At 47.3% G+C, this 18,292-nt stretch overlaps 1 protein-coding gene across 3 annotated transcripts in view; it reads right to left on the bottom strand.

Moving 5' to 3' along the window:
* The window catches only part of GK5 (glycerol kinase 5), a 252,107-nt gene that overhangs the window by 11,151 nt on the left and 222,664 nt on the right, over window positions 1-18,292 (bottom strand). The window contains exon 16 of one of the 3 annotated variants that reach the window (XM_069213926.1): window positions 3,430-3,529. The exons of the other annotated variants lie outside the window; for them this stretch is intronic. Within the exon in view, the coding sequence (XP_069070027.1) occupies window positions 3,525-3,529 (5 nt within the window). The 3' untranslated portion in view covers window positions 3,430-3,524. Of the gene's footprint in view, window positions 1-3,429; window positions 3,530-18,292 lie in introns of those variants that run through there. 3 annotated transcript variants of the gene reach the window in all.

Here is an 18,292-nt window from a genome sequence, read left to right as displayed (position 1 = left end):
TATGATGTAATGCGTCTCAAGGTTTGATTAGTGAACTTTTTTACAAAATTCCTATCCAAGGTCTAGACTCACCCCCTCCATTGGGTCTACGAGACCATGGCAATCTTTCTACGACCTCACACAGCGAAGGGCAGGTAGAACTGTCTTCTGCTTGGCTAAAGTCCCGAAGGTTGTACTTCTTCCCTGGGTTAAGCCTGGAGGATCAGTCTATCGAACAGTCATCCCAACCTCGTCCTCCTTCAGGTTATATGGAGATGGCTGCACACGGAATTGCCTCTGAAAAATCAGTTATGGGGTTGATAAACTCATTACTAGTCCAGCTCTCAATGACGTCTTGGAGGAAGGCCACCATAGCATACAATGCACCTGGACTGTGGCGCAAGGGCGACCATCTCTCCGACTCAGTTTCAGCTTAAGGCAGCAGAGTCTGCAAAAAAGTTGAACAGCGAGTCAATCCACTCCATCTCCCCCAAAAAGATCAGGAGGGAAGTATAACAGACCAGAACCTAGGCAACTTATCGGATCATTTTATTTCTACAATTGAAGCCTAAATTGAAGAATCACTGCACAAACACCTATATTTGTAGGAGAACTCCCGCGCAGGTGCCCTGCCCCCATACAGACAAAAGCATCTTCTTTTTCTATCCCCTCCATCCCCTCTTTGGCCACCATCTGTATTACACAGGATACAATTGGCAAGGTGCATTTATGGCACTCTCAAAAGATGGAATTGCAGGCAGACTTAATCGAATTGAGCTAAATTGATCCGGGGCTTAGATTAAGCTTGCTGGAAAACCTTATCCGGCGCACGGGTGGAAAAAACCTGTCTATGATCCCCCATAATCGACAAATCAAGCATTTTGCCTGAATTGCTACAAACCCTTGTGGAACGTGCCAAGAATGGTGAAATGAATTGCTCTCAAACAGAACAGCCCCAGTCAAACCAACCAATAATCATACCTGCTCTTCATAAGCTATGGTAACAATGGTCCACCACGATATATAAAGGGTGACCTGCGCTCTCACTACATTGCCCTTCCATTCTCCCAGCAATGCTAAGGACAAGTCCACTCTCAAGCTTGACCAAAGAGGCTAAAGCAATTCAAACACTGGGAACTCTAACACCATCAACCTCCTTAACAAACACTGTTCTTTCGAGAAGGGTGAAAGAGAAGTTGAAAAAATAGTCTAAGAAACAGTGCCTCGCAAAAAGGAGATCTCTGACTTTAGGAGCAGCCAATACTCTTTGGCCTCATCGAGGGCAGGGGGTCGACAAAGTTCTTTTCCATATTTGAGTTGCTACCCAAACCAAACACAGTGACCCTGGAAGGCACATGCACAAGGGGAGATCTGCAAGAAACAACAGGAAACTATGCACCTGGCAACCCCCTTACTCCCTGATTCAACCTTGGCGGACCTGTCCACAGAGGACGTTATCATGGGCCCCTCATCTACCACTCTAAACAAATCAATAACAACTACACAAGGAGGTCAATGGCCTTTTGCCATTAAAAACCAATTTGAAGAGTCCCGGGGATGTCCCATTAGCTAAAATTGCCTCTGAGAAACAAACCTGCGGATGCAAGAACCAACACAGTTTTTTCTCATATTGAGCCCACCAATCGACCACCAGCTAGTCACAACAGGGCCCCATTGTTTTGCCAGTAACAGTCAAAATGTTCATCCATTCAACGACCCTAGCCATGCAGTCCCCCCAGTATGCCCCAATAGACAACTTGCCACTGGGACATATGCCCAGCAGGCCAACTTCAATTTTGATGACAGCAGTAACCCAGGCAAATAACAGCAGATATTATCATGGTCACAACCTTTAAGAGCTCCAGAGTCTTCGTCCCCTAGGTTCGGGAGGAGTCGCCCCTGTGAGCACCCTGGAACTATTCAAACTGGCCTTCATTTAACATTATACTCCCAACGGCTCCCATGATACACTTAGAGGCAACCTTTTATGTCTAGTCCAACATATTGCATCACTGAAAGAGCTGACTTCTGATGTTATAACATTGGTAAAGTTTGCCTGATTTTCAGAAAGTGGATTCTCAGAAGCCACCATAACCACATGGAAGAGAGAGGCTCATAAAGTCATCATTCTGGGTGAAGAGAGGATCTTTGGATATTGGGGAACTGAGTTAGCAAAGTTACATCCATCTGAAAACCCTTATGTGCTACTACAGCATTAGCAATCAAGACCAAATAGCAGCGTCTTGAAGGGTGGTTGGGGCGCAACTCATGACTAGCTCTCAAGTGCCTCAAAATCCACAAGCCTCTTAAAAGTATCATGCGCTCCAAATCAAGGAAGAAGTGGTATAAAAAGAAATAACGATCATGCTGACTGAGGACAGTTGGCCAACCTCCGCAGCGGCACCCAACAGCATTACTCCTAGCCATCTCTCCTTGGGCCAGCATTAAATCCGGAAGACAAAGACAGCGCTAAATCTTACAATTACATCTTGGAACGTAGCGGGCTCTTATACAACCACCACACACAAGTTGGCATTGGTCTACACGGACAAATGTAACGCTCTGCTTGCAAAGGACTTGGGAGCTTACCCCATCAGTCCTACATGGATTTTACGAAATCTTCAAACCAGCAACACACTCCAATATCTTTGGGTGCCTTCTGGAGGTCTCCCAATTCTCATCAAGCACATGTGTAAGATCGAGGTTGCACCACTCAAAACTTATCAGTCCTGCAATCAGTAATAATCTCGGGCACAACAATCTTCCACAAAAAAATCCCTGTTGCTAATTAATTGCTATTACAATGCACCAAAATCAGTGAAATTGTCCGCATTTGAAGACCTCTGCGACAGCTTGGAGGAGCTCCTTATGGAGTTTGCCACACATAAAATCTTGGTGATTTGGTGATGGAGGATTTGAATAATAGGGGCTTGAGGAGCCCAAGCAATTGTGCCTCTAAAGCCAAAGGAAAAAAAGGAATGACCCCCTGAAAACGTATAAATTAACCTCATTCCAACAATTATATGGGGCTAAAGACCCCCACTGCCATTTTCCCTCAACCTTTAAACGAATCTCAACCACTGATTAATTACATCTTCTTGTCAGATTCCTTAGCAAACCATCTCATTAACTTTGAGATTCCCAATCAGAATTAAAGTGACCACAATCCTTTGACTCTCACTCTTGAATTAACAACTTCCAAAGCGGCCAAATGCACAACAGTGGGTTCCTCTACGGGTGCTGAAATAAAGCTTGTAAGAAGAATAAAATGGAGGCAGACAGAAACCTCAACGGTGGTCAAGTGGCTAGGAAAGCTGACTGCGGAGTCAACACTCACCTCCAATGGGATATACCGCAAGAGTGGGACAGACACATAAGCGAGTTAAGGAACTCCCTGCTAGCTGTCAGAGTCCGGCATCAGTACCCAAGGGCCAATTGGAAGGAGCAGTTCCAGCCACAATGCAACAGTGTGATTGTCTCGGTATGAACAGCATGACGGAGGTCCCGCAAGCTTAATCCCACCACAGAAACTGCAGCCACTATCGCTAATCTGTGTAAAAAGCATAAAAAAACTTTATGGGAAGAAAAGAAAACCGTAAAGCAAAATAAATAGTTAAAAATCGACCAAATGCTCCAGAAACAAACCAGGCCAGTTTCTGGAACTACATTAATAAATTAAAATCCTACAACACCACTAAGGAATATGGAGTCTTGGAAGGATCCTGGCTGAGACATGTAGAAGAGTTATATGCTGATCAGCCCTTTGGACCTAGTTCTAACTGACAAGTGGGAGGGAGCAGATCTGTCCAAAGATTGCATCCAGGAACTGAACTGCCTGGTCCAGGTCGGCAAACTCATAGAGGCAATGAAAAACAATAACGCTTCTATCCCTAACAGTCTCCTGGCAAGTACATTTAAATAAGCCTCGGAAGAATGGGCAAAGGTGTTAACTTCCCTTTTCAACCACGCCTTCCTCACTGCTCATGTCCCACAGGCATAGAGGCGATCCATTTGATGTCCAATATTAAAGAAAGAGGACCTGACAAACCCATCCAACTACGGCCTGATAGCACTTTTAGACCTAGAAGCCAAAGCTTTAGCTAGAATACTCCTCAAACAGCTAGAGGCCTGGGTCGTGAAAATTATGCTTTGCCTTTCCCCCAGACCAGGTTTTGAGCTGCTGCATCAACAATAGATAACATCACCGCACTTGAAGCCTTGAACCCTCAAGCAGTCCAGAAAAAACAGCTACCACTTTTCTGCTGCTTTATTAACTGTAGTGCTGCACCTGACAGGGTAGATTGCCCCATGCTATGGAGGAACCTAAATGCATGGGAGGTCCCCTTAAAACTACTAGGGCCAATTATTGCCCTGTACTCCAGCAAATGGGCTCAAGTGAGTACAAGTCCCCATATTGCTACTTCTAAAATTGCCACCCAGGATGGGCTAAAGCAGGGCTGCTTACTTGCGCCTCTCCTCTTTAATCTATACACAGCGGATCTTGACAAAGCCTTGGAGGGTGGCTGTCAGGTTTCTCCAAGATTAGGCGAGTCCAAAAAACATATCCTGCAATATGCAGATGATATAGTAGTAATGGACCATACCAGTCGGCATACAGCGAGCAATGAGCAGCCTCCACATATACAACGGTAAAAACCATTTCACGATGAACCAAGGCAAGACTAAGGTCCTGATCTTCGGCTGTTATAGAAACAAGAAGCATCTTACATGGAGCATGAGGTGCAACATCATCAAACCAGCAAGAAACTATAACTACCTGGGAGTCTGGTTACAGAGACTTCCAAACCTACCACCCACACAGCCTCCCTGAAAATGAAAGGCACAGCTATTACGTAAGATTTAATTGTCTAAATATGAAACTAAAAAGTGCCTTTGCAGCCTCTATACTTAGAATTATGAAGGTGACACTTCTCCCTGCGCTGTCTATCCCTGGGCTTGCTCTCTTACTTTGGAGCAAGCACAGAGCACAGGCTATATGAAAATATTTCAACTGCCTCACCACATCCGCAGGACAAGACTCAAACTGGAATTTGGGCTGCTGAGGCAAACATTTGCCTATGAGTCAGGTATATTGAATTGAAATATTACATTTGGGTCCTAAAAGTGCCATCCAACTGGCTTTAAGCCCACCTGAAAGGTACATTTGAGACCCCGGGCAATCCTTGGCACCAGCAAACACAAAAAGCCATTACCTCCTTCCAAACTGAAGAGTCAGTGTTAAAATCAGATGTAGTCTCCTACATGGCCTGGAAAAGGGTAGTTAGTAGGCAACTGAAATTAACTTTGCATCCACAGGATATCTCTTCTCTAAGGTCCTCTGTTATTTTGCATTCCTTTAATAACTCATACTTGGTAGGGAAGCAAGAACCATACTTATCAGAGGCCATCAACAGACAGATACACAGACATCCTGTATATGCACCTGTTTGGCGTACCAGTGGCCTATTTCAACCCGCTGTGGGCACACCAGGGAGGGGGTGGGGGGGCCTCCAGGCTATGCAATTTTGAGGGCAAATTATGGCTGCATATTGTGTGCTGTTGGCCCCCCCCCCCCCAAGGTAGGATGCCTTCAAGGAGTCTCTGTTGAAACCAATCTACCGGACTTAGGTGGTTTGCACCTGTCTGAAGGCTTCATCGTTATGTTTCATCCACATCGATGTAAGAGCCTTATTGAGGTGCAGGATATTTGCCAAGGAACTCAGGGCTCAGCTTCAACCCCAATCTACCAAGTCTTGTCATATTATCTCTACTCAAAAGCTGATAATGGACTACTGACTGCAAAAATCCTGAATCATGACAATAGGGCGGCTGAGGGGCCCTTGGACTAACTGTGGTAATGCAGGCAGGAGGGAGGAAGCATCAGTATGTCTATTGTTTGAGCAGTCAGCTGTATAAAAAACAGTTTTATCACTTCATCATATTGCTGGTCCCCTCCACCCCTCCTCAGACTACCTAAAGTATATCATGTGGGATGATCTGCTATTTTTGGCTTAAATTACCCATTTTCGCCATGTGTCTTTTGCATTCGTTGACACATCTTTCTGCACTTTGGCCCTCAATATGACATTGGCAGTAAATCCCTCTTACTGCCATGCTGACTGCCGCCAACATACAGCCGCGGCGGCGGATATCCGTTCATCATATTATGACACACACACACCAATCCGTCACTATACAGCCACACACACAAGTCCGCCACACCAAAGGTCAGTGATAAACTGCCGGTATCCAAACCCACACCGTTACGCCAACAGAACTACGCACACCACACTATGACCCACGAATCACCACAGCTGACATTCAATGGCGGTAAACCATTGGCGGTACATACAGCCGTGCTCAAAATACATACACACATACAAAACACCACCACATTGGACAATTCAAACTACACACACCTGACACACACCCACACACAAACACCACTATAAAACACACACCCACATTACCCACAACCCTTTACAAATACAAATCATTGCCACCAGAGAGAGACAGCAAGAGCACTCACAAAACCAGAGCCACATACCCCCATCACCTATACACCACCCATGCAACTTACATCACACACCCCAACACATCACCCTATACACCCTCACCCACACCACTCACACTACACCCATGGCACTACAACGACACACCAGATTCTCTGACGAGGAGCTAAGGGTCATGGTGGAGGAAATCATCTGGGTACAGCCACAGCTATTTGGATCACAGGTGCAGCAGATATCCATTGCTAGGAAGATAGAGCTATGGCAGAGGATCGTGGACAGGGTCTACGCCGTGGGACAGCACCCCAGAACAAAGGATGACATCAGGAAGAGGTGGAACGACCTACGGGGAAGGTATGTTCCATTGCAGCAAGACACCAGCTCGCAGTACAGAGAACCGGCGGTGGACCCCCCCCCCCCACAACTAACAACATGGGAGGAGCAAGTCTTGGCAATCATGCATCTTGAGGGCCTGGCAGGAGTACAGGACTCTGGTAAGTCAACTCTCTATTACTATCACCCCCTACCTGCATGCCAACACATAAGGCAACCCACCCATGCACAATATGTCCCACACAGAAATAATAACACTGTATATACATCCCCACAGCTATTCTAGCCAATGTCACCGGAGAAGAGGTGCCAGCAACATCCAGTCCCCACACAGAAGAGACCCACAGTGATGACAGCAACTCTGCTCACCTGGATCTGGATGACCAACCTGGCCCATCAGGGACCGCCGGGCAGTCGGTTACCCAGGCACAGTCACACACCACCACAGACCCCTCCCCCTCAGGAAACACCACCAACACACCCACCCAGCGTGCCCATACCTCTGTCCCCAGGACACATCAATTAGCAGTGTGTCCATCACTACAGGGACCCCAGGGCACCCCCCCCATACCCAAGACAATCAGGGACCTGGGTCAGTGGCAGTGGGCACACGTTTCAGGGGACAGAGGCACAGGACAACAGGGAAGCTGGGAGGACTGCTGTGCACCAGGGGGAGGACAGGCCCAGGGAACCGACTCTCCAGGAGCCACTCACCGTGATCCTGGGAGCATACCATCATTCCCAGGATACGCTGGGCCAGATCATGGACAAGTTGCAGGAGAACATGCGGCTGCAGGAGTGGCAGTACCAGGGGATTAGGGAGGACTTGAAGTCCATTAACACCACCCTGGTCTCCACTGCAGGGGTGCTGGCAGACATGGCCGACATTATGAGGGAGGCAGTGTAACACCAGCGGGCCCCTGCCACTAGCCAGACTACTGAACAGCCCTCCACCTCCGCTGACGCTAGTGGACAGGAGGCCCCGCCACAGGACCAACAGGCCACCAGCACCTCTCCCCCTGCAAAAGGAGAACCACTCCGCATACATTCCCTGCGATCTAGGCAGAAGCCAGAGACTATTGCCAAGACCCCCGCCAGGAAACCAGACTCTCCTGATTGACACCCTTGTGTCCCACTCTGTCACCCTGTCCACCTTGAACTGCCATTGCTCCCCTTTCTATGCCCCCCTGGATAATGCACCTGTGCTACTAATAGACTGGACTCTACCCTGGACTTTCCTCCATCATCACCCCAGCCCATTGCACTTCCCCATTTTCTTCTTAGCACTGCAATAAACACACTTTGAAAAAATACAAGTGTGGACTATGTCAAATGATTTAAGTATGTATTTGTTTAATAAGTTTTAAACATTGCAATTCAACTGGACAGTAATGTATACATAGGAAAGACCTGTAGTTGGCTGCATTGAACACACCAGGAGCGATAGAGATGGACCAACATCTGCAAAAATAGTTGCCAAAAGGTACAGTGAGTGGGCATAGAAGTGGGAATTCCACAGCCTGCCAGTGACAATGTCAAACACAAAACTGTCAGTGAAATGTGAAGCCCTGGGCAGCGTGCAGCATGTATGCTGGGCCATGTCTGTGCGTAAGGGGATGGGAGGGCTATGGTGGGCCATGAGTGTAACAGGCAGGACGGTCTGACTAACACCTTTCCCTGTGTATATTTCCTCTGCATGTCAGCGCCCATCAAAAGAAGGGTATATGGCATGCTATCGCCAAGGACATGCGGACCCTAGGGGGTCTACAGCAGGTGGAGCACCCACTGTCGGAAATGGTGGGAGGACCGGAGATGCTGGGCACGGAAGACCGCGGAGGCCCAGCTGTGGATGGCCTATCAACGAGGAAGGGGTGCTCGTCGAACCCTGACCCCCCTGATGGCCACACATACTGGCAGTGGCCTATCTGGAGCTGGATGGGCGCTTGGGGGCATCACAGCAGCAACAAGGGGGTGAGTACAGTGCCCATCATTACTACTTACACCTGGTGGGGTGGTATCTGGGTGGGGGAAGTGTGCCTGTGGGTGCCCCTAGGCCAGGGCTGACATTGCAGTGTAGGTCCAATGTTGGGCAGGGTTCTGATGTGATATTCCTCAAACATAGCTAGTAGGCATCCACTACTGGGCAGGGGTGTGTGGGTCCCAGGTATGCTGTAGTGGGTGGTATGTGTCCCTCCCCATGCCCTGGTGACTAGCATTGTTACAGGTAGTGCCATGCATAATGCGTAGGGCTGTTCCCTGTGTGTGAGGGTGCTGTGTACGCCAATGGTAGTGTTGGTGCAGCCACTGACCAAATGTATCCTTTGTCTATCTCCCCCCCTTTCTTGTTTTTCATCCTTTCCTTATGTGCATTATCATCATCTGGCGCAGGAGCAGAGGCACCGGAGACGGAGGGAGTTGCATCCCACAGGACCCAGGAGGCAGAGTCCACCGACAATGAGGGCACCAGTGGGACGGACGGTGAGGGGTGCACCAAAGCAGAGGCAGGAGGTGACCGTTCAGACACGGATACCTCCTCCGATGGAAGCTCCCTGGTGGCGGCGGACACCTCTGTGCCCACCCCAGCTACAGGTACAGCCGCCACCCCCCGTACCAGCACCGCTCTCCCAGCAGCCCCTCAGCGAGTAGCCCATGCCCGCTCACCCAGGAGGGTGGGCATCTCCTTCGCCCCAGGCACCTCAGGGCGTGCCCCAGTTGGCCCTGCTGCCATGAGTGAGGAGGCTATTGACCTCCTGCGATCCATCTCTTTTGGGCAGTCAACCACTGTGAATGCCATCCAGGGTCTGGCAGCCCAAATGCAACAGACCAATGCATTTCTGGAGAGCATTCACACTGGCTTGGCGGCCCAACAGAGATCAATCCAGGCTCTGGCCTCCTTTATGATGGCAGCCATTGTCCCTGTTTCCACCCTCCCCCTCCAACTTCCTCTGCCCAATCCTATTCCCCTCAACCCCAACCTAGCCCAAGCACAGAGGCAGACGAGCATGCACAAAGGACAACATGCAAGAGTGGCACAGGCAAACACAAGCACCACACATCATCCCACAGGCACTCACACAAAAACCATCCAGATGCAGACATACCAACATCCACTGCCTCCACTGTGTCCCCCTCCTCCTCCTCCTCCTCTTCCTTCCCAGTTCCGTCTACACTCACACCTGCATGCACTACATCCTCATCCACTACCTCCATCACAAGCACACCTATCAGAACATACCCCTCACTGGCAGTCACCACCCCAACAGCCATGCACACGTCCCCTTTGTCCTCTCCCACTGTGTCTGTGCCCCCCTCCCAAAGTACACAAACGCAAGCACTCAGACACCCAACAGCCATCCACCTCACAACAGCATCCAGCCCATTCACCTGCACCCAAACACAGCAGACAGACACCTCCTACCACCACTCCCTCTTCCTCCACTCCCAGACCTTCTCCCTCTTCCCGTCCCAATGTCCCTAAAAAGCTTTCCCTCTCCACCATTGACCTCTTCCCTGCCCCACCCCCCGTCCTTCACGTCTGGCCAGGGTGTGTACAACCCAGGCAGGCACCTCAGCCACCCAGTCCACGGGCCCAGTAGTGTCCCCAGCAACTCGTGGTGGGAAGGGATCCCGGGCACCAGGCAGCCACAAGGAAAGAGTGCCTGCCCAAGTGCTGCCAGGAAGGTCAAGGTGCCATCCCCTGCTGCTACTGTGAAGGTAAAGGTGCCACCCCCAGATGCTGCCAAGAGGAGCAAGGAGCCATCCCCAGATGCTGCCAGGAAGGGCAAGGGGCCTGCACCCGCAAGCAGAAAGGACAAGGGGCCTGGTGCTGGGACTCAGTAGGAGCCCCCACCACCAACCATGGTGGTGAAGCCGTCCGAGGCTGCAGGGGATGGGCAGGAGCTTCTCCCCCACACCCACCACCACCAGCAGCAGCAGCACCACCGCCAGCACAACCACCAGCAGTGGGCAGCCGTCCGAGGCTGCAGGGGATGGGCAGGAGCTTCCCACCACCACCAGCTGCAACATCACCATCACCACCACTAAGCAGTCATCACCGCCGGCGGACAGTGTGTAGCCCTGCCTCCGTGGGCTGTTGTGCAGACTGCCCCTGTAAATCCTGCGGGATTGACACCCACCTGAGAGACTGTGACCTTGCACTCCCCAAGACCTGCATCACAGGGCACGATGCCCACTCCAGAACCAGTGGAGAAGCCATCCACTCACTCCATCCTCCAAGGATGAAGTCACAGGGCACGATGCCCCCTCCAGAACCAGTGGTGAAGCCATCCACTCACCCCATCCTCCCCAGGATGAAGGTCACAGGGCACAATGCCCACTCCAGAACCAGTGGAGAAGCCATCCACTCCACCCCATCCTCCCCAGGATGAAGATCAGAGGGCACAATGCTCCCTCCAGAACCAGTGGAGAAGCCATCCACTCACCCCATCCTCCCCAAGATGAAGGTCACAGGGCACAATGCCCCCCTCTCCCCCCCCCCAGAACCAGTGGTGAAGCTATACACTCACCACATCCTCCCCAGGATGAAGGTCACAGGGCACGATGCCCCCCCCCCCCAGAACCAGTGGTGAAGCTATACACTCACCCCATCCTCCCCAGGATGAAGGTCACAGGGCATGATGCCCACTCCAGAACCAGTGGAGATGCCATCCAGTCACCCCATCCTCCCCAGGATGAAGATCACAGGGCACAATGCCCACTCCAGAACCAGTGGAGATGCCATCCACTCACCCACCTTCCCCAGGATGAAGATAACAGGGCACAATGCCCTCTCCAGAACCAGTGGTGAAGCCATCCACTCACCCCATCCTCCCCAGAATGAAGAGCACAGGGCATGTTGCCCCTCCAGAGCAAGTGGGCAAGCCACCCACTTGAGAAACTATGGCCTTGCACTCACCAGGACCAAGAACAGGGCATGTTACCCACTCCAGAGCATGTGGACTAATCACCCACTCGAGAGACTGTGGCCTTGCACTCCCCAGGACCAAGCACAGGGCATGTTGCCCCCTCCAGGACCTATGGATTTGTTCCATCTTCCGGCTGAGGTGCACCCGTTCCCCGTCCCCCTGAGGTGCCTGTCTATTTTCGAACGGAAGCCCTTCAGTGTTCTCTCTGTGTTGTTGCAGGAGTCAAGTGGGGCCTTGGACTTCGTGATGTGGCCCTGTGGCCCACGAACATTGAGGACTGGGCAGTGTCCCTTGATTTGTAAATATGTATATACTTTTAGATTGGATGCACGTATTACTACTTTATTTATCTTATTACACTCACTTTTATCTATTAGTGATGTCCTTGCATTTTTCCAGAGGGGTACGGGGTCTATATGTTATTTTACTGCATCTGCTTATGTGTATGGTGTTGAGGATGTTGCGTGTGTGTCACTCTTTTTTTTCCTCCCCCCTACCCTGTGTGCTAGGCAGCTGTGCTCACCGTGGTCGTCTTCGCCATCGTTGGTGTTCATGGTGGAGCAGGACGTAGAACAGTATTGGGAATATATGCAGTTCAGGCTCCATGGCGGCGTGGTTCTTTCTTGAGTCTCCAATGGTGAGTCATTTCCCTTCTCTGCAGTGTATCCGCCAAGCTTTTGATGTCGTTGGTACCGCCCCGGAAAAGGTGGTGGTTTCCTGTCTCATAATACGGTAGGTGGAACATTGACTTCCGCCTGGCTGTAGGTGACTACCGCCGTGGTGGCTGTTGATTCCGCCCTGGCGGTTGGTGTGTTAAAGTGGCTGTCTGTCTGAGCTCTTTCCGCTGTGGTCATAATTTGGCGGTATACACCGCCAGCCTGTTGGCGGTATTACCGCCACTTTATCACTGACCGCCAGGGTTGTACTGAGGGCCTTTGTCTTTCCAATTGCGGGGGGAGGGGTCTGGCAAAGGCTCTTTAGACTCTACCGCCCCACAGCTTTTTGTGGCCATGCTATAGTGCTAACCTTTCAGAGAATCATCTCTTTGCACAATATGAAGCTTTTGCTTCCTCGGCTCTCGCTACTTAGGCACTTTAGGGGCACACTTTGTTCTTGGCGAAGCAGCGAGATGAAGGGTCTATTCTGTGATAAATGTTCTGGAACGGCTACAACTTAGTGTTCCTCAGGCTTGGCTGCTTTGCTCCTTTTCGTCTGACTACTCCAATCTTTCACACAAGACACCTTTCTCATTATGCTAAGCAGTATGCCCTCTGCACCTCCTAATGTTTATACACTTTTAGTCCAAGAAGTCCACTAAAATTAATTGTTCCCTTCTCCTTTCCTTTTGTATTGGGCCCTGTTCTCTGAACAATAATTTTCAAGCGATAGTTAAAAAGAGGTTCCTAATTTTAGCATGGATGGTCATTTCAACATTGTATGGTATGAATACAAATTATTGTGTTTTTTATTAACTATAACAATAACACGGACATTGCAAATGAATGATCTCTGTGTACCTGAAAATCAGCACATGTGAAAGCAAGTGTAAGTATGTGCAATGTAAATATGTAAAATGCAAATCTCCACGTGATGTACTTAAGCTTGGTTAGTCTACCAGCACAAGCATAATGTACAGTGGTCAGTTGCTCCCCCAACTGGTTAGTGGAATATAAATAGTAATACATAGATACGATGAAACCGGGTCGTTCACTCAGAAACGGGATACAACCACAATAGCCAGGTCATCATTTGAGAGTCATGCAAAAATCTTCAGCTCCACAGGGCAGTAATCTATGCCACGTTGGTCTTTGTGGAGGTCTCCACAGACTAACAGGAGAGAATGAGGCTTACTCCCTCCTGTTGTAATTCATTTCACAATGATATACGGATGATTAACTAGTGAAGTAAATGTTGTATATGAAACGGTCCAGGTGTCGATGAGAAAGTCACTGAGCTCAAGGGAAGCAAGCTGTACACTGCAAGTCACAGTGAGAGGGCTGAAATACTGAGGCCGGTATGCCCCCTGAAACCTCACTTCCATAGGACTCACTGAACTGAAAGGGAATATCGAGCAGACATAAAGGGAAAAAGGAATTTTAAAAGGATGACATATTGAAACTATAGCTTTTATCAAAACTGATATAATGCCCTCCTAATAGCGAAAAGGGACTGCTGAAAAAGTGAAAATGGGCTCTCTGGCAAAATGTGGATTACAAGTGATCTCCCTGCCATGCCTAATAATAATTGAAAAGGGAATTAATTTATGAAAGAGATAGTTTAATGTTTAAAAACGTTATTGCAAGTAAACCTAATTTGTTATGGAATGCAGTAACCTGACGCCCAATATGCTGGACAATTCCTCCCTAAATATGAGTAAATGACTGTAGAATTGCACCCCCACAGGCAAATATTCAGTAAGGGCAAAATAGGGATAAAAGTATACCCGACTACGAAGATCAATACATAATGCTTTGAACATTGAGGTTCATCGCAGGTTTATAAAGGACATGATCATGTCACTAAAAACTCACAGCAAGGGTAACAGAGCCGAGGCCCCTCCTTGATTACCTCACACAGTCACATAAACAGGTACAGATGTAAACGGGTAAAACGTTGTCTTCAACTGAGCTTAGCAAAGTCAAGTAGGTTGCACTGAAGCTAATCTCTAATTTTAATTGAAGAGACCTGTTCCTCCATTTCTTGGAGGTCAGTGCTGCAGTTTGTTCTTGTGTCTGAAAGGAATGTTTTGTGTGGCGGGGCGTGTGGTGTAGCGTGTGTAAGACTGTGGAGGAGAATGTGTGGGGCTTGAACCTCTGTGAGGCTGTTGTTGCTGGTCTGGGGTCGTCGGTGGCAGATATGCCAGTTTGATTCTCTGCAACTCTCTGAAATAAACTGCAGTTCATCGTTCTCTCAAGCAAGTGTATTGTTATGTTCTGAATGAGGACTTCAATACTGGCTGGGCCTAACTGGTGAAAGATTTGTGAATCAATGCACAAGTCTCTAGTCCTTCTGTAACTTAAGGAACAATGTAAAAGTCTTAGTACCTCAGTACTAGTGGCCTGATCATTTCTGGTATGTGGGTAACTCCTGTTAGTGCACATCAAAAATACGAGATTTGTGGTGTTTCTCTTACCTGGTCTATTCTCTGTACAATGAAAAAAGCATTAACCGTTAAAATTCGGCAGGTCAAACCTGTCACATTTCCCACAGAAAAAAGGGCCTAAAAATACAGAACATGCAGATTTTGCTTTGGGAAACATGTCAGGGAAAAAACGTGCAACATACCTCATATTATTGTTATATATCAGGTGCGATCATTTTTGCACCCAACACCTCGCCACTCGTAATAAGGCATTCAGTGTTTCCCAAGATTGGAAACCCTCTGAGAGATCCTATAAATTTTCTTAACACAGCTTTTGAGAAGGCCATTAGTGTCCTTATCAAAGATTTTGCATCTAGAAAACAAATCCCTCCAAATGAACAGTCTGAATTGTAAAGCAATCAGCCAACCGCTCCTCATACCCCAAGAGTGGTGGACTGGGGCAGCATGACTCCTGCAGAGGAAACTCAGCCTCGCATGTCCAAATTACCTCTCCAGCTATGTAATAGAAACAGCATTTCACTAAGCTACATGAAAGAAAAAACACATCCCATCCTAGTGCTTAGAATTTATGAAAATTAATCAAATTAACATGTAGAAATAAACTTTTAGGCCTCAGGCGAAACACTGCATTTTAAACGCAATTGAGAGCAGCAGGCTGTCCTTGCTACATGCATTTAGTTAGAAGGGCCGCAGAATGAATTTTCCTTTCTTTTTACACAATCCTGACGTAGGTCGGGAATGTGAGATGTTAAACTTTCAATGACGTAAATGTGCTGGGATAAAATAATTGAATAGAAAATTGTTATACTTCAAACTTCACATATGCATAGTTTTCATAAAATATAATGTGTTACAATGCTTGGAATGTTTCACATGATCAAACGAGTAATTCGTTTAGAATAAATGGATGGGAAACAAATGACACCATATTTTAATGTAGAGCCCTAACCGTGAACTTTCTTTCTCTCATCTTAAGTGAACGCTGGGAGATTCACTCCAACGTGCAAATTGTACATAATATTTTTCTAAAAAGTACATTTTTGTTAGTTATTGTTTTAGACTCCTTAAGCGGCGGAAGCTTTCCTGCTCCTATGACGACATCGACACCTGATTGGATGAGCTGCTGAAGATTGCAGCAAGCTATAGTGAGCTATTAATATGAAAAACTATATAAGTGGGAGTTCCTAGAGTAAAGGAGATCCTTCACTTCAGATCTATTCCGACCCAGAGTCTTTGCTGATGCTTCTCAGATTCATTCTGAGAAACCCTTCATTTTCCTAGTCTGAATCTATGCTGCTCTGAGACTCCACTGAATTTTTTTAAAACTCTCTTTATGGGAAATTCTGCTTTATGATTTGAGATTATATGGTAAAAGCTTCATACTTTCACCTCTCGAATTTAGAGTTGTTTATGGGTTCTGACTGATGCTTTGCTCTCATTCTCCATAGCTTAGAATAGTGACTTTTTATTAATGGAACGCACTTTATGCATTTGTTCTGATATTAATAATTTATATTGATTAACGTTTAACTGATATTTTGATGCTGAACAATAACGATTTATTATCTAAAATATTTTAAATAAAGCTTTGAAACTCAAACTCTCACCATTGACTCTTGAAGAATTGAAATTGAAACTGAGATGAACTGATTGATTTGATTTACAGTTCCTAAGTAATTCTTACTTACAGCCAGGTCCGTCTGCCTTGGGCCTAGTAAGAGCGGGGACCTTTGTCTAGATAAGTTTGTAAGATTTATGCCATAAACCGAATATTTAACTAAAGTCCCTGTTCAACCACCATCTTTGTTGAGGTATTACTGGGGTCAAGCTTGTACAGCTGCCTGCTTCAATCTCTGGGCTCATATTATCCAAACCTACAGGGAGTGCAGAATTATTAGGCAAATAAGTATTTTGACCACATCATCCTCTTTATGCATGTTGTCTTACTCCAAGCTGTATAGGCTCGAAAGCCTACTACCAATTAAGCATATTAGGTGATGTGCATCTCTGTAATGATAAGGGGTGTGGTCTAATGACATCAACACCCTATATCAGGTGTGCATAATTATTAGGCAACTTCCTTTCCTTTGGCAAAATGGGTCAAAAGAAGGACTTGACAGGCTCAGAAAAGTCAAAAATAGTGAGATATCTTGCAGAGGGATGCAGCACTCTTAAAATTGCAAAGCTTCTGAAGCGTGATCATCGAACAATCAAGCGTTTCATTCAAAATAGTCAACAGGGTCGCAAGAAGCGTGTAGAAAAACCAAGGCGCAAAATAACTGCCCATGAACTGAGAAAAGTCAAGCGTGCAGCTGCCACGATGCCACTTGCCACCAGTTTGGCCATATTTCAGAGCTGCAACATCACTGGAGTGCCCAAAAGCACAAGGTGTGCAATACTCAGAGACATGGCCAAGGTAAGAAAGGCTGAAAGACGACCACCACTGAACAAGACACACAAGCTGAAACGTCAAGACTGGGACAAGAAATATCTCAAGACTGATTTTTCTAAGGTTTTATGGACTGATGAAATGAGAGTGAGTCTTGATGGGCCAGATGGATGGGCCCGTGGCTGGATTGGTAAAGGGCAGAGAGCTCCAGTCCGACTCAGACGCCAGCAAGGTGGAGGTGGAGTACTGGTTTGGGCTGGTATCATCAAAGATGAGCTTGTGGGGCCTTTTCGGGTTGAGGATGGAGTCAAGCTCAACTCCCAGTCCTACTGCCAGTTCCTGGAAGACACCTTCTTCAAGCAGTGGTACAGGAAGAAGTCTGCATCCTTCAAGAAAAACATGATTTTCATGCAGAACAATGCTCCATCACACGCGTCCAAGTACTCCACAGCGTGGCTGGCAAGAAAGGGTATAAAAGAAGGAAATCTAATGACATGGCCTCCTTGTTCACCTGATCTGAACCCCATTGAGAACCTGTGGTCCATCATCAAATGTGAGATTTACAAGGAGGGAAAACAGTACACCTCTCTGAACAGTGTCTGGGAGGCTGTGGTTGCTGCTGCACGCAATGTTGATGGTGAACAGATCAAAACACTGACATAATCCATGGATGGCAGGCTTTTGAGTGTCCTTGCAAAGAAAGGTGGCTATATTGGTCACTGATTTGTTTTTGTTTTGTTTTTGAATGTCAGAAATGTATATTTGTGAATGTTGAGATGTTATATTGGTTTCACTGGTAATAATAAATAATTGAAATGGGTATATATTTGTTTTTTGTTAAGTTGCCTAATAATTATGCACAGTAATAGTCACCTGCACACACAGATATCCCCCTAACATAGCTAAAAATAAAAACAAACTAAAAACTACTTCCAAAAATATTCAGCTTTGATATTAATGAGTTTTTTGGGTTCATTGAGAACATGGTTGTTGTTCAATAATAAAATTAATCCTCAAAAATACAACTTGCCTAATAATTCTGCACTCCCTGTAT

This window comes from Pleurodeles waltl, chromosome 11, assembly GCF_031143425.1.
Source record: "Pleurodeles waltl isolate 20211129_DDA chromosome 11, aPleWal1.hap1.20221129, whole genome shotgun sequence".
Classification (NCBI taxonomy): Eukaryota; Metazoa; Chordata; class Amphibia; order Caudata; family Salamandridae; genus Pleurodeles; species Pleurodeles waltl.
The sequence above is the reverse complement of the archived record's forward strand: the minus strand, read 5'-3'. Positions and strand labels throughout refer to the sequence as shown.